Below are 15,494 nucleotides of genomic sequence, written 5' to 3'. Positions count from 1 at the left end.
TGATTTTTTAAAAAAGGTAAACACTATTTAACAATTGACTTTAATTTGCAAAGTGATTTGTAGTGTTTCCAGTTAATGAGTCAGAATGGACAGGTCAGAGGGTGGCAGTGAAAGATCAGAGAAAGGTTTATGAACACACTGGATCATCGAGAAGTAACCACAACCTCCTTAAACCCTTGTTCCCACTGTAAACTTTGTTCATATCTCCATATTTCTACGTCTGAATTAGTCTATAAAATCACATTAAAAAGGTAAAATTATTTAAGTGAGATATTAACTGATCTGTATTTTATAAATTTTAATCCATAAAAATATAAATAAGAATGGTAAATTTTTAGGGAAAGAAATATACATTTAGTGCAAGTTATGAATTACATTTCTTCAGGGTCAGCAGTAAAACATCTTAAGAAAAAAATGACCGATCTTATTTCAAGAAAAAAAAATTCCAGTGTTTAAACATGCAATTAATACCAGATACAGCTAAACAGAATATTTCCTCCTCTTCACTGTCAAAGCAGCAGCACTTAGTTTCCTTATGCTAAACAGTACTTGTATATCATAGTACTTTTAGAAATCGAAAATATGCGTAAGACCAGGTCACATTATCCATGAAGTCTGAGAGGAAGAAAAAAAAAGACAGAAAGGAAACTTTATCCTTACAAGTCACGTTTCACTGTGGACTCGGAACCACACAGCACCCAAGCCCAGGGATGTCCTTCACGCTGCACTGGAGATTTCACCAGTTGGACCAGCCTCTTGTGCTGCATGTGACTGCTCCAAGCGTTCAGTGATGGCATAAACGACATGGTTAGCGGTACAACAAACACTCTTTTCTTGTGATGAAACCTCAGTAAAATCACAGTACATCTCAATATGAGAAAGGACTGCTTTAAAGGGTACACCAATTTAAAGAGGCTTTGTTACAGTGAGGGAGGGGGAGAGAGGGAGAGAGAGGGAAGAGGAGAGAGGGAGGGAGAGAAAGGGTGAGGGAGAGAGCTCTTCTGGAATGTAGAAAGGTAATGCTTAACTATACAATTCATGAATTAAGCAGAACAGTTTTGATTGAAAAAAAAAAAAAAAAAAAGGGCAAGACCTGCAGTCTTACAGATGGCTCAATTCAAAGTAATCCCTCCAGAAACAGGGACTGACGGCGCGTCTGCAATGCTGGAGGGCCAGGCCAGGTGTCCGCGGGGCTCCGGGTGGTCTCTGCAGGGGCCGGGCGCACTCCCCCGCCACGCCCTCCTCGCGGGATGCAGCCAGTGCAGGCGGGCTGGGTTGGCTGCTCTCCCTCACTCCTCTCTTCTTTCCCTCCTCAAACAATTCCTTTATTCCAGCAGCAGTGTTTGCAAACCATGTTGCAAAAGCCTGGCTTTTATCATTCCTTTTTTTGTTTGTTTAAAGGAGAAATATAAGTAGATGACTCCCTTAGGTTACAGAGTTGTGCTATTCAACAAACGAACTTCCTCTTCCGCCTCCTCTCTCTCCTCATCCACCAGACTCAGTTGAACATTACTGAGGCGGGGTCTTGGTTTGCCGTCTGGGCCATATGACGGAGGATATCTTTTTTTGTTATAATGCCAAGGAGGCGCCTGAAAGGGATAAACAGAAGACTGCCATTAAAATAAAAGGGAAAAAGAAAAAGAGAGGCAACATCTATAGCTAAATCCTTTTTGTTGACAGCAACAGAGCCAAGCAAGCAGCCTGATTTTTTATTTCCAAAAAGTATTTTATTGTTAAAGATAAATTATCCAGCAACCATCCTCTGATATAAAAAGTAGTATGGTCACTAGTAGTACAATGTCCTTTCCACTGTGACTCTCACTGAAGTAGAGCTATTTTGATTAATGTATGCCAACAAAAAAGTAACAAAAAAATGGATGTGTGAACATTTGAGAAGGAATATTCATTTCCACCACACCAAGAAAGCAGTAAAATGTCTGATGACCAAATCCCTTCAATATTCCACTATTTTTAAAAGCAACACTTTAAAAAATAGAGACTGCTCAGTTGTATGTAGAATCTTCATGAAAACACATACAACTGAGATAAAACGGTCAACACAGAACTTCAATCGCAAACTTCAGAACCCCAAGAATAAACCTATATAAGACAACACAAGTTTCTAGTACATTCACCAATGTTTTCCTTTTTTGATTTTGGCCAAAAAAGTTGATACAGTGCTTTTATGAAAGTCTTAGTGGTTAATGCTTACATTAAAAGATAGATGGAAAAACAAGAAGCAGTCCTAAGATATTATAAGTGAAGCATAAAGCGGAATGAATGAGTAGCCACTTATTATTCTGGTTAGTAGTTTTTTAAAGAGGATGCATGAAACACTTGTGAAATATTAGCATACAACAGGAATACATAATCAGTAGTGTTTTCAACAAACTGGGGCACGTTATATATAGGTGTGACAAGTGCAAGGCAAAATAATTTCAGCATCAATTGCTAAAGCCAGACAATTTTTAGGTTATAAGGTATAATAATAATTCGAAATGTAGCTTTAGTCTTGAAACCACTACAATGTAGAGCCAGTTAAAGCAAATGCATCTGACCCTAAAAGCTGCTTACAGCGTTCTAGAAGCATCGTACAAAAGGGGCACACACTGTTCTAGGTACAATTCACTAATGAAATGGCAGGACACACATTACTGACTTGGAAAGCATGGAGGGTATAGCAAAAAAAGAACTAATGCTATGATCATATATATATATACACACACACACACACGTACACATTACACTATAGTTAGTGTGCTCATTAAAAAATCCATTTACCTGTCAGCAATTCTAACACTGCTAAGCTCGGTTAAAATGATTTATGAGCTTAGATTTACCATAAGATCAGGAACCTTTTCTTATTTAAGGGGGGTGCGGATTTGGGGTGATGAGGTAGACATTTTTACCAGTCCGGAGTCCTACCAAACTCTTTGCAGTTCTTAAATTGCAACTAATGATTCTGATAATATGTTAACTTTTGCTTACTTCTCATGAATGGAATTTAACACACATTTAAATTTATCTTAAGAGACATTTTGCATGACACAAACGTAACTGGCAGCATGTAGAACTTTTTGTTCAGCAGAAAAAGAGAACTGGGAAAGAGAGAACTGACAGTTCACAAGTTTCATGCTTCCTGACTTCTAAGGTGTCTATGAGGACATCTGATATAGCTAATCACCAAGGGTTCCACGTGCTGCTTTAGTTGCTCGAGATGCTCTAATATGTTCTTCTTTGTGATGATCCCCAAGACAATCCTGAAACAGATCATGTTATGCTAATAACTGTGAGAAATTAAATTAAAAGAGGTTCCAATCATAATGATAATGAGAGAAAAAAAAAACATGAGCCATAAGAATGCTTCTAATGAACTTGAGAAAAATAAAAACAAAAATGATTTGAAACCCCAAGTCCCATTTGCATAAATTCTACTGCCTTTCAAAAGTGACATGGTGCTATTTTAAAATACTGGTGGATTGTTTTCCTTTTCAAATTAAAAATTAAAATGACAAAATGTTCACAATGAAGATGACTACAAAGAAAAGTACAAAAAATATTAATACACAATTATAAAACCTGAAATTTAGTTTCATTTTTCAGTGTTCCTTCGAGGAAATTATTTCTCTAATATCTAAAATGTCACAATGCAGCAGCTATTATGTGGATCTACCTCAGCAATAAAAAGGTACAACAAGTCCTAGCTTTTACTGCCCATGAAGAGACTTAAGCAATCCTGAGAATTTTAATATTATTTGGAATTACAATTAAAGGCAATTTGCACCAAATAAATAATGCTGAACAATACAAACACCTCCTAATTTTCAGGACCTGCCAAATGCTACTTCTTAAAATAAGCTAGTAAGACATATTTAAGACTATGGGTCAAAATAATTTTACTTTATGTATTTCTTCTCTAAATGATTATTTCTCGGTTAATGTATCATTACTATCACATCAAGCAAAATAATGGACGTAAATTCTCATAAGGATATCTGAAAATATTAAACTTTTAATCATTAAAACAAAATACTAGTTACTGATTTTATAGCGAAAGTCAATGAATTAAACTACAATATATGGGATAAAGACGGTGAATGTTAAAAATCTTAAAAAGCTTTAAATCATTAAATTCTGCAAGCATACCCTGAATGCCCTTCAGGGTAACTGAACACATTTCCCTGTTGATCAGGTTAAGTCAATTTTACTATTAAACTGTCTTTGCACATTCTGATTTCTTGAAGGGGTCTCCAGGGGACTTCACTTAGTCCAAAGTAGCCTGGTCCTACAGGTATGTCAGTCATAAAAGAGTTACTTAGGGTAATGCCTGGGTGTGGAGGTGGGGAAGCAGGGAAGGTAGGGGATGAAAAAGGCATAAATAGGTTCTCTGCTAATGTTTTTACAGAGAAAGGAAGGAAGGGAGGGAGGGAGAGGGGAGAGGGAGGGAGAGAGAGAGAGAGACAGAGAAACATTGATATTTATTGTTCCACTTATTTATGCTTTCACCGGTTGATTCTTGCATGTGCCCTGACTGGGGATCAACTATGCAACCTTGGCGCATCAGGACAACACTCTAACCAACTAAGCTACCATTATTTTTTAAAAACAATATACTAATCACTGAGAACAAAGATAAACTGAAAAGTTCTCAGAGCACGGGAGCAAGTCCTTCCTCCCAGTAAGCTCAGACACTGTATTATGTAAAACAAGCACTCAATTGTTCAGATGTTCTTCCTGACTAAATATTTGAGGTCAAATAAAATAACAACAAAAAAACCCATCAATTAACTTGAATTTATACTTGTATGAGGAAATATGATGATCCTGACAATTAAAATAATTCCAGTCTAATTCTTATTCATTTTTTCTATCCAATTACATATAATAATTTCAGTTAATATATTAGTAAACTCTGCCAAATCATAAGGTATACAATGAGAAAAAATTAAGTTTTTAAGGACCAAATGGCAAATTTAGAGATTTACAAAGCAATGTTTACATTTACAAAGTAACATCCCTAAAAAGGAGGAAATAACATGGATTTCCTCTCTTTAATTAATGGACAAGAGTGATTTGAGAATAAGGTGGCCAGGTTCAGTGCTGCTTTGTTAATTTCAGGAAGTGTAAGGCATATCAATGCAAAATGTGACTCATGTAAAGACTGATTTGCTGTTTCCTTGTGGGCTCACATACCATGATGTTAAGAGTTAACAGAGCATGACCTAAATTTTCCCAGAGTATATTCCAACAAACACCTGTCACCACAGTTCTGCCCCCTTGCCTCCATCAAAAAAAGGTTTGATATCAAACTTTGGAAAACTATGTTCCTATTACTTCATCTGAGAATCAAATAATATCAACACTTTATAGGTTCTGAGAAGTTTCATAGTAAATAAACCTCAATTGTATTTAATCCAATATTTATTTTATATAATCACAAAGTTCTTTTGGAACAATCCTAGTAACATCCTGTTAGTTCCACCAAGACTAAAAGATTTTGAGAAATTCTGCTAATTAAAATAAAAATGTGGGAACATCCATAACTGACCTCTTTACAGACATGCTTCCCCCTTATCTTTCTGCTCTCATTTTCTCCCTACATCCAAGGTTCCAGATTTGTTATATCTCATCCCTCGAAGTTATTTTCCACCTCTAAGGACCCAGTATAAACTATAAAAAGTGAGCAATAGTCCAGAACTTCATAGTCTATACTAAAAACCAGAAGGTAAAATTTCTTTTCTGGTTTAAATCATTTAACTGTAAGTGAGAATAAAACACTCTAACTTCTTATATATTTCAAGGAAAATGTCCCATGAGTCACCACCCAAAATGATCTCTTTTCTTTTTATGTCTAACAATCTGTTTCTTATAGGGCAGAAATAAGGAAAGTATAATCAAGGCAATTAAGCATGCTCCTTTAGAAAAAGTCACCCTACCTACCACCACAAGCTTTCTTATAAAAAAGAAGTATCAGGTAAGATTTTAATTAACTATCCTCACTTTTCCCCTACTTCATTATTTTTACACTTTCTTCTAACTATTTTCCTTTCCAATGTCTGTACTGCCAAAAACCTGGGAATCAATGAGCAATGGGAAATACAGTAATTAACCCATGTAGCTTTGTGTTCATAGTCCATTAATCATGACTAGGGAATGATAGCATATTTATTTGGTAGGACATAAAAGGGCAAACCATGCCAGGTACAGAGAATAACTCAGAGCAAGTAAAAGTTTGTAATAAGTCATCTTAGCTTCCACTTGAGCCATTTATAATTAAAAGGGCCCAAGAACCAGTAAAGCTTTATGAAAAGTTGTTCCATTTAACATGTACTTATTAAGTTTTTAAAGAGATAAGTTTGTACCATTATTTTTAAAGTTAAACTACATGAAAGAAAAGTTATTTTACTACACACATTTCTTCTCCAATCAATATCTGTGATATTTAATAATTATGACCTCTCTGCCCTTAATCAAGGCCTTTATCTCTTTAATGACTTATTTCATATTACCTAGAGTTATTTTAACTGGGTAGCACAGTGAAAACACTAAACATGGACCTAATTCTCTAGCTTTATATTTCTATTCCTAATACAATATGGTCTCGTATATTGTCCAAGAAAACAATAGTAGTTTAAGAAATCACAAAGAAAAAAGATCTATCAGTCAATTACAAGTAAAACAATAGCAAGAGATTGGGTTTTCAAATTGGAAAGGTATTTTATTCCTTGATCTCTGACTTGCTTAACCATGTGACTAGGCACGTTATTAAGCCTCTTCTAGCCCCATTACTATGACTGCAAGTTGGTATACAGCCACCTACTTTGCAGACGGGCTGCAAAGTTCAGTGAGAAACAGGAAAAAGGTGCTCAATAAACCTCTGGTCTTTCTTCCTCCTTTCTCTAGATAGGAGTCATGTGTTTTGTATAAAATGGTGTTTTAAAAATCCTGCTGTTGTTCAGCATTTCAACCAGCTTCACGCTGTGCATGCAGTTTCTGCATAATCCTTTGTTTCTCATTTCTATCCTTTCTGTTAACACTGGAAAACTATGCTCTTCAGTATTTCAACCAGGAACAGTAAAGCAATGGGAAAAAGGGTGACTCGAGTGAGAACGGGCCTGGACACAAACCCGGGGTCAGGGACAAGGGAGCAGGGGCTGGGGGAGTTTGTCTGCCCCGGCACCCTGGCAGCCCGTGTGTTCCCCTCCACAACCCCAGTGACATGTGCTGAACAAGACTGGCCCATAGTGCCCTCGGAAACACTGGCAATTTATGTGTATAAGGCAAAAAATAATCAACTTACACATTTCATATACATGAGTATTTGTCATTAGCAGTGTATGTAAAAGGTTTGTGAATGGAGAAGGAAGAAAAGAGGAAACAAAGCATTTGCTAAGGGAGGTTTCCAACTAATTTACAAATTTCATTTAATTACATATTATTTCCCTCATTACATGACCAGTTAAAGAATGGCTGACAGAGTAAATAGCCAAATATCTAGAAAGTCATTCCTGTACTATTATAGAAAGTCTAAACTTGAAATACTGACAAAAAGAAACAGGTGTTTGCAGCAGGGCAGGGCCACTACTCGCCTGAGGAAGGAAATAACTCTAACACCACATACATGGGGGTGATGTTTCAGCACCTCTTTGCCAACTTTCAAGTGTTCCTGACAAACGTCACTACATTTTGGCAAAGATCTAGGAGTTGCCACTTTTCTTACTCTTTCTTAAGTGTCAATCTGACCTTATATTTATAACCAAAGTAAAAGACAGACTTTTCCACTTGGGAGCTGATTATACTCTCTCCTTATAAGGGCATACAAATTCTACAGAAAAGATTAAAAATGATAAGTGAATTGCTTTTTTTTTTTTTTTTTTTTTTTTTATGAAACTTACCCATTGTGAGTTACAAGGCACTGCCTCAGACCCAGCTTCCGGAAAATATCCACCACGATCTCCATGGGGGTATGGTCTGTCACTGTGAAAGGGCTCATGTCAAGAATGCTGCGAAGCTTCAAGGGCCGCGGACTCTCCGCTGGAAGAGATGGTGTGTGCTGTGCAAAACACACGCGGGAACTGCCCACAATACCTTCCTGTTTTTTTCTGGCACTTTCTGAAGAAATTGAGAAGACCAAAAATCAAAATGTCATTGGTTTTACTTGAAGGGCAACACGCTTATTCAGAGAGTAAACAAATAAATAAATATAGCCCATGACTTTTGGTCCCTTCATTTTTTCCGATCTCCTTAATCAAGAAAGGAATCAACTGAACAGTCATTTAGCAATTTTTTATATTTAACAGAATCAGAATTCATGAAAAACAAATCATCTTCATATAAATAAAATATTGTTGGTGTATATTTTATGGGGCAGAAGCTGTTTTCTACCTTTGGGGGATAAGGAAGCATCCCTGGAAAGTGAGATTTTAAAACACGCACAGATTATAGAAAGCCGTCACTGTATAACACCAGCCCGTGCTAACAGTCACTTGTCCCGCACTGGAGGTGGGACTAAAGAGAGCTTCTTCCTTGCTTTGACCATGCTGTGCACTTCACCACTGGGAACTAGCTAGTCCTTACTCTTTTCTTATGTTTGAGTTTAACATTCTAGGTGAGTCAAGAGCATTAACAGGTGGGTTGAAACTACAATTATACACTCAGTGGGACACAGAGTGGCTGTTCAGGTTTTATTTGCAAAGGCTATGCTAACTGCCTCTCCAGTGTGCTCCGCTGCCCACTTCACTCCCACCCTTGAAAGTCCTAGACAGGAAGGGGCAAAGATGCACAAAACTACAGAGGAAGAACAGAGACCATGGAAACAAAAAGGAAATCCATGAAATGAAGAAAGTACAAAAATAAGTCAGCTTTATGCTTCTATTAAGAGACAGTGTGCATTCAAACTGTCCTTTTAATAAGGTATTTTATATATTATACATATAAATATAACCTAGTGCTATAGGTCTACTTCCCCCATTCAAAAACTTTATAAAAATATATGTGGGTAAATATTTAAGGTGTGTTCACAATAATTCTGATGATGCGACTTGTTCTCACATATCTAAAGTACCTCTAATTACCTTAAATAAACACTGTCTACTAACACAACATTCTATTTCTTAAGACAGTAACAAAACTACAGAATATATCCACTAAATCAGTGGGAATGTGAGTAATTCTTAACTTTACCACTTCCTTCTAAAAACCTGGCCTCTTTAAATTTCAATGGAAATTCCACAATTCTAATCTTTTCCATTTCTTTGCCTGACTATGGGTTTGGCCATGGTGATGGCTTAGATGCTAAAACACCTGAACAGAGCCAAGTGTGACCCATATTTTGCCCACTCTGGCAACTATGATATTACTTAAAGCAAAACCTGGAATGATGGGATTGCCAGTCTTTGAAAAAGTCTTCCAAAGATGTAAGCCTTGTCCTAAACTGAGTAAGATATTTTCTGTAGGCTCTTTCCTTCTCCTCCTCCTCCTCCTCTTTTCCCCCTTTAATAGGTCTTGTAAACTGAGTTCTCCAGTTTGATTTGAGAAATACTCCCCATCTACACTGTATAGTCTTCTCTCTTCAGATGGCACAAGAATGGAAATATTTTACTACCCTGTTGCAATGGCCACAGGGACAGGCTGGAAGGGAGATGACGGGCTCACAGGAGTAAACTTTGGAGATAGACCAAGTGTTTGACATTTTCAGCTCAAGGTCTACTAAAAACTGAAGAGTGTCAAAGCAATGGCTTGATGAAAATATTCTATCATCTTCGAGAGTTGAGGGGAGAGGAGTTGGTGTCCTCATTAAGATTGTAGTACTGCTGGGTAAGAGGAAAAACTAATTTTGGAGGAACCCAATTGCTTCCTCCTCAGAAAAAGTTTAATTTATCTCCAAGAAATAACATAGTATGGCTAATGTCTTTAAAGAATATTTTCAGGAATGTCAGCCCAAAATACAATAGCACTTACATGCTTTTTCAACCTGACATTTAATCAAAAATAAAGTCTCAATTATTTTTTTTCACTTTAAACTATATATTACGATGTTGTAAGTTTAAATCCAAAAATTAGAAAGCAAAACCTTGTGAATCTGATATGAAACAGACCAATGAAAATGAGATTTCCAATTACTTCCATTTAAATAAGCCAACTTTATTAAATATGAGAATGTATTTAGCTGGAAGCCCTGGCACTTACTAAGGCCTTATATGACATGTTAATCAAGAATAATATTAGTTTAACAAAGCTTATCTGAGTGGCAAAAAAGAATGACTCCAAACTGATGATAATGCCAAGTCAAAAGATAAAACTATATTTAGCAGGAAAACAATCCATGGAAGCATAAATTCCTTTCCTAAAGAACATAAGACCTCTGCCCCCACAAACCCAACTAATTAAATTTTATTGCTTTTCTTTCTTCCAGAAACCTATTATATATCCACATCTACCTACCTAGATACCAATACATATAAATGTGTGCGTGTGTGTGTGTGTGTGTTTTAAAGGTACCTATTGCAATCGTCAGATCTCTTCTGAGGGCAAATCCCACTAATCTCTGAGATTCTTTTGACATGATGACAGGAAAGCCATTGTAACTTGTTTCATTAATCATGTTTTCTATGTCATCCACTGTCATATTATCCTGGGTCAGGACGGCCAACGGAGGATCGTTCCTTCGAGGTCTCATGACATCAGCAGCAAGGGTGGTATGAGTGAATTCTTCTTTTGCATCCAAGAAAGGGTATCCATTTAATCGAATGTGCGCTTCATAAATGCCTTCCCTACCAAAGGCATCTCCAACCCATTTACTGGTCATTACTGCAGCCATAAGGGGAACAATATATTCCAAGCCACCAGTAAGCTCAAAAACAATAACCACCAAGGAGACAGTCATCCTTGTCACACCACCTGAAAAAAATAAGCACCACTGGTCATGAAGGATAGGATCCTCACCCACACATGCTAGTAGGATTTTTGCACTAGACAGTTGACATAAATTGTAAATAGAACTTAGTGAAAAGGATTATCATAAAAAACTACTATTAGGACAATTATCACTATTTTAATAAGGTCTAGAAGAACACCAATCTTCTTTGTTTATAATATAGAAGGCTTGAAATAACATTTCAAAACCTGTTTGCTTCATATAAACAAAAATAGTTGTCCAACCAAAACAAGTTAGCCATTTTGGTTCACTGCTACAGTAAAGACATAATTTCACCCTTATAAAAGATTATTAATTCTTAAGAAATTTGGTGAAGCACATCAGAGCTATCTTGTTTACTGTCAATTTACAAATTAAATTCATATGTGGGTAGAATATATTCTATATCTTTTCAAAATGAATAAATTATTTTGATGCTGGGGATTTGTGGTAGCAGAATAATATTCCCTCCCTCAGAAAACTCAGGTATTCATTTACCCCAACCACCATTCTGAACTCTCTCCTCTACGCTGACGCCTTCCCCACATCTTCCCAGCTACTACTGTGTTTGTCCCCTGTCTCCAGCTGGGCATGGAGACTAAACTCCTCTTCTTCCCAAAGAGCTCCCCATTCCAACTCCCCGACTCTAACAGCAGGTGCAACATTCTTTCTGACAACCTAGGTAATCATTCTTGGTTCATCCCTTTACTTTATTCCAACATCTAGACTCTTACCTAGTCCTGTCTGATTTGCTCTGCAAAATATCTATGGGTACCTTTTTCAACATTCTCACTATTACCAACCTAGTCCAGACCCTCAAGACTTTGTTCCTTAATTTTAATACTACTTTGTGTTTATGTCCTTAACTCCAGACCTATTACCTTAAATCCACTTTCAAAGCCACGGTCGCAGGTTAATCCTCCCTAAGTAATACTTTCCCCATGTTGCTTCTTTGCTCAAAAACCTACCAGGGTTCATTCTGTATTAAGCTTAAACTCTTCCTTCTTGTTTTTTAACCTAAAAATAGAAGGGAGAAAGGACCTACCATATATTACATATCTACACTATGCCAGACATGTCTTAGTCAGTTTACTAATCAATTATACATTTTATCTCATATGATCCTCAAAACAACTGTAAGATGTAAGTAGTTACTATTTCCATTTTAAAGATTTTAAAAAAGAAAGAAAAGTAAAGGAACTTTCCCAAAGTCATCAAGCTACATGTGGCAAAGCCACAGCTCTGTCATAGATTTGACCAATTCTAAATACAAATTCATCCTAACATAAATCATGGCCTTCTCATAATCTACTCCTTCTCACCAATCCAACTGTTTCCCAAAAAGTATTCAAAGTGCACTCTCTTACTTCAATATTGTCACTTTCTTCAGAGCCCCAAGATTACTAAATCTATTCCTAATTTCTTTGTCTTCACATTATTATAGTCTTCAACAAAGTCCTCTCCCTTAAATTTTATCAATCTTTTAAAGTATAGCTCATGTTCTACCTGAATTAGTTTAATTCTTTTCCCTCTAGATTCCTGCAATTTTCATGGACTCTTCCAGCACAGTATACAATCATCATCTATTGCTCACTATTATTTTCTCAGCGTGGGTTTCGTCTCCCCAGCCTGACTGCAGTTGAGGTTGCTCCATGTTTTATGCTGCTTTTTCTATCACTCACTGCACCTAGCACAGTGCTAAACAGAAAGTGGATACTTTACACTCACGACTTCAGCAAAAATGATTCTGTCCTTCACTTTCAATTGATATTACAGATTTGAAGATCAATAATTACTTTATACATTTTTGATGTATTGAACAAAAATAAATCAAAATGCCAACTATTATTAAATATTTAACCAAAGTTCAACTGACATTTTAAAGATAAAATAACTGTTTTTCATGCCCAAGAGGACAGACCAAAAATAGACTTGTAAGTTGTTTTTTTTTTATCCTCACCCAAGGATATGTTTATTGATTTTAGCATTTACAGGAAAGGGGAGAGCAAGAAGGGAGAGGGAGGAAATGAGAGATGGAGGAAGGGAGAGAGAGAGAGAGGGAGGGAGAGAAAGAGAGAGGCATCCAATGTGAGAGGCAAACACGGATTGGCTGCATCCTGTATGTACTCCATGAGGACTGAACCCGCCACCTTTTGGCATACTGGACAACACTCCAACCAAATGAGCCACCCAGCCAGGGCTAGACTCTTAAGTATTTAAGGCAAATATTTTGCTTTTCTTTTCTTTAAAACAGTAGTTACCTTTCTCATTTTGCTGTAAATACACCTTAGATGGAAGAAGGCTGGTAAAGAAATCTTTTACTGAGGCTAAAAATAAATCACTGCAGAGTCCGAAGTAAAGCTATTCTGTAGCTTGCCAGCATACTAATCTCAGGAACCATGTTATAGCTGGTATATGTAAATCAAGATCCTTAACAATGAGAAAACCAAAAATCTCCTTGGACAGGATACAAATTAGGCCTATGGTGTACTGAAATGCTTTCTGTCATAGAACATTACGTGATATTATAAAAATGGTGTATTAAATTTTTGCATTAACACATTTTCAGAGACAGGTAAATAAAACCTAGTACTGTATAATACCATATAATAGTAGTACTGTTTCATTTCTGTTAACACATTCTCTTCCGCTGTCCTGTACACCCTAACTCCACTCTCCCCACTCCACCCCACCAATTAAGCATGAGCAAACTCTTCTCTCCCTCAGATTCACAAGCACCCAGCCCAGACAGACACAGTGGCATTACCTAAACACGCAGCAGCACCAACCATGGCATAGAGGCCAGGAGTGATGCAATCAGCCCCAACCTCACACCACTCCTTAAAGATAAACCAGTCATGGTGGTGATAGGCGAGCTGCTCGACTGCAATCCCCACGATCCTTCCCGCAATCGCTCCAATGGCCATGCTGGGGATGAACAGGCCTGACGGAACCTGTAACAGAATGGAATGCTTGATAAGGCAGAGGGCCTCTACTCACTGCTTGTGGGTTGCTTTCTAGCACTTGATTCTTTCCACAGTTTCATAACAAAATCCTACTATAAATTTACTTTCAGCAAAATCTTAATATACAGTATTTTAACAATTCTATCAATTACAAAATAACAAATCACATTCTCTACACCAAAGAGAAAATAACCCAAGGGTTATTTCTCCTTTAGCTCAGGAATTCCTTAATTCCCATCCCTACCAAAATTTTCAATAGTCCATGGAAAATATAGGAGCAAAACAAACAAACAAACAAAAAACACCACAGTATGAAGCACTTTTCATAACTAAATCCACTGAGTCTGAAGTACTGCTCTTAACTTCAAGATTATGTCCTTCCTCTATACGTCACAACCAAGTGATAGAAATAGATGCTAGTCCTCTTAAGTGGTACAATGTAAAGTGGCCAATATTATCAGGTTTCCCAATACTTTCTTTTTTAGTGATTATAGGTATGTATATATATTTAATCAATATTTTTCTCCTTTTAATGAAGTCGTAAATATATGACATATATGAATTAAAAGGAGAAAAAATTACTGCCCAAATTTAATAAGGATATGGGAATAGTAAATAGCTCTAAACTGTTCTGGGTATGGAACAAGATGGGCACAAAGTGATGGCAAGTTGAAGAGTATGTCAGGATCATGAAATGGATATCCAAGTGGAAGGGATCAAAATACGTTTTACACTCTCCTGCCAGTTAGAATCCTTAGGCCAGACCGCAGGACCATGACAAAGAAAGGCCTGTCAAGTGTCCCAGTTTCCTGTAGCTCAGCTGAGGGTGAGAACATTGGATTTACAGAAAATCAATTTGCTATAGTAAAGGAGTTTTAACAACTCCTTTAATTTGATTCACCATGAAAAAAAAGTAAAATTTCAAGGTTTTTTATTATTTAACTCATATTGAATTAATATAAAGTGGACTAAATACAGAGGACAACAGAAAAGGGACCATATTTCAAACCTGGTAAAATCCAGCTGTTATTCCACATAATGTACAGCTGCGAAAGCACACTGTCACTAGAGAACATTAACTATTATGTAACTACAGGTACAATAATTTAAAGAACTAGGATTAGCTGACATCTGATTCCCCAAACACATCACGGACAGTCACATCATAGAATTATATTTGCTGGCGAATCACTATTTAACAGATGCTATTCTCACTTTGTAAGTTCAGAAGAAACAATGTCCCAGGGCACAAGGGCTTGAGTCCTTGATAGAAAAAGGCATAGTGTTCATGGGCCTAGTAATTTAACTCAAGTCTGCAGTGTCTTTTCAAGGTAACACCCTGTAGCGATATGGTGAGGCAGAAAAATGGTTTCCTAAACATATGGATATCCTCATTCTAGTGAATTCGTTATGCTACGTGGCAAGGAGGAATTAAGGTTGTTAATCAGCTAACCTTCAAACAGGAGATTATCCTGGATTATCTGGTTGGGTCCAAAGTAACAGTAGTAATAATAAAGGTGTTTTAAATGTGGAAGAAGGATTTAGAAGAGTTTCAGAATGAAGAGATAAAAGAAAAGCCTTGCGCACCATTGCTGGCTTTGAAGACAGAAGAG

At 36.8% G+C, this 15,494-nt stretch overlaps 1 protein-coding gene across 4 annotated transcripts in view; it reads right to left on the bottom strand.

Annotated features, from left to right (window-relative positions):
• Nucleotides 1-1,068: 1,068 nt before the first annotated feature.
• CLCN3 (Cl-/H+ antiporter 3) overlaps nt 1,069-15,494 on the bottom strand; it is a 62,207-nt gene continuing 47,781 nt past the window's right edge. For 2 of the 4 annotated variants that reach the window (XM_090288866.1, XM_090288867.1), the window contains 5 exons: nt 13,683-13,869; nt 10,501-10,899; nt 7,896-8,112; nt 3,185-3,260; nt 1,069-1,589 (listed from right to left, as the gene is read on the bottom strand). In XM_090288866.1, the coding sequence (XP_090144992.1) occupies nt 1,431-1,589; nt 3,185-3,260; nt 7,896-8,112; nt 10,501-10,899; nt 13,683-13,869 (1,038 nt within the window). In that variant the 3' untranslated portion in view covers nt 1,069-1,430. The remainder of the gene's footprint in view (nt 1,590-3,184; nt 3,261-7,895; nt 8,113-10,500; nt 10,900-13,682; nt 13,870-15,494) is intronic. The other 2 variants (XM_090288868.1, XM_090288869.1) reach the window with 1 other exon arrangement.

The sequence above is a fragment of the Furipterus horrens genome, unplaced genomic scaffold (genome assembly GCF_987537825.1).
Source record: "Furipterus horrens unplaced genomic scaffold, mFurHor1.1.pri manual_scaffold_10, whole genome shotgun sequence".
Classification (NCBI taxonomy): Eukaryota; Metazoa; Chordata; class Mammalia; order Chiroptera; family Furipteridae; genus Furipterus; species Furipterus horrens.
Note: the sequence above shows the minus strand (reverse complement) of the source record. Positions and strands in the feature narration are given on the sequence as shown.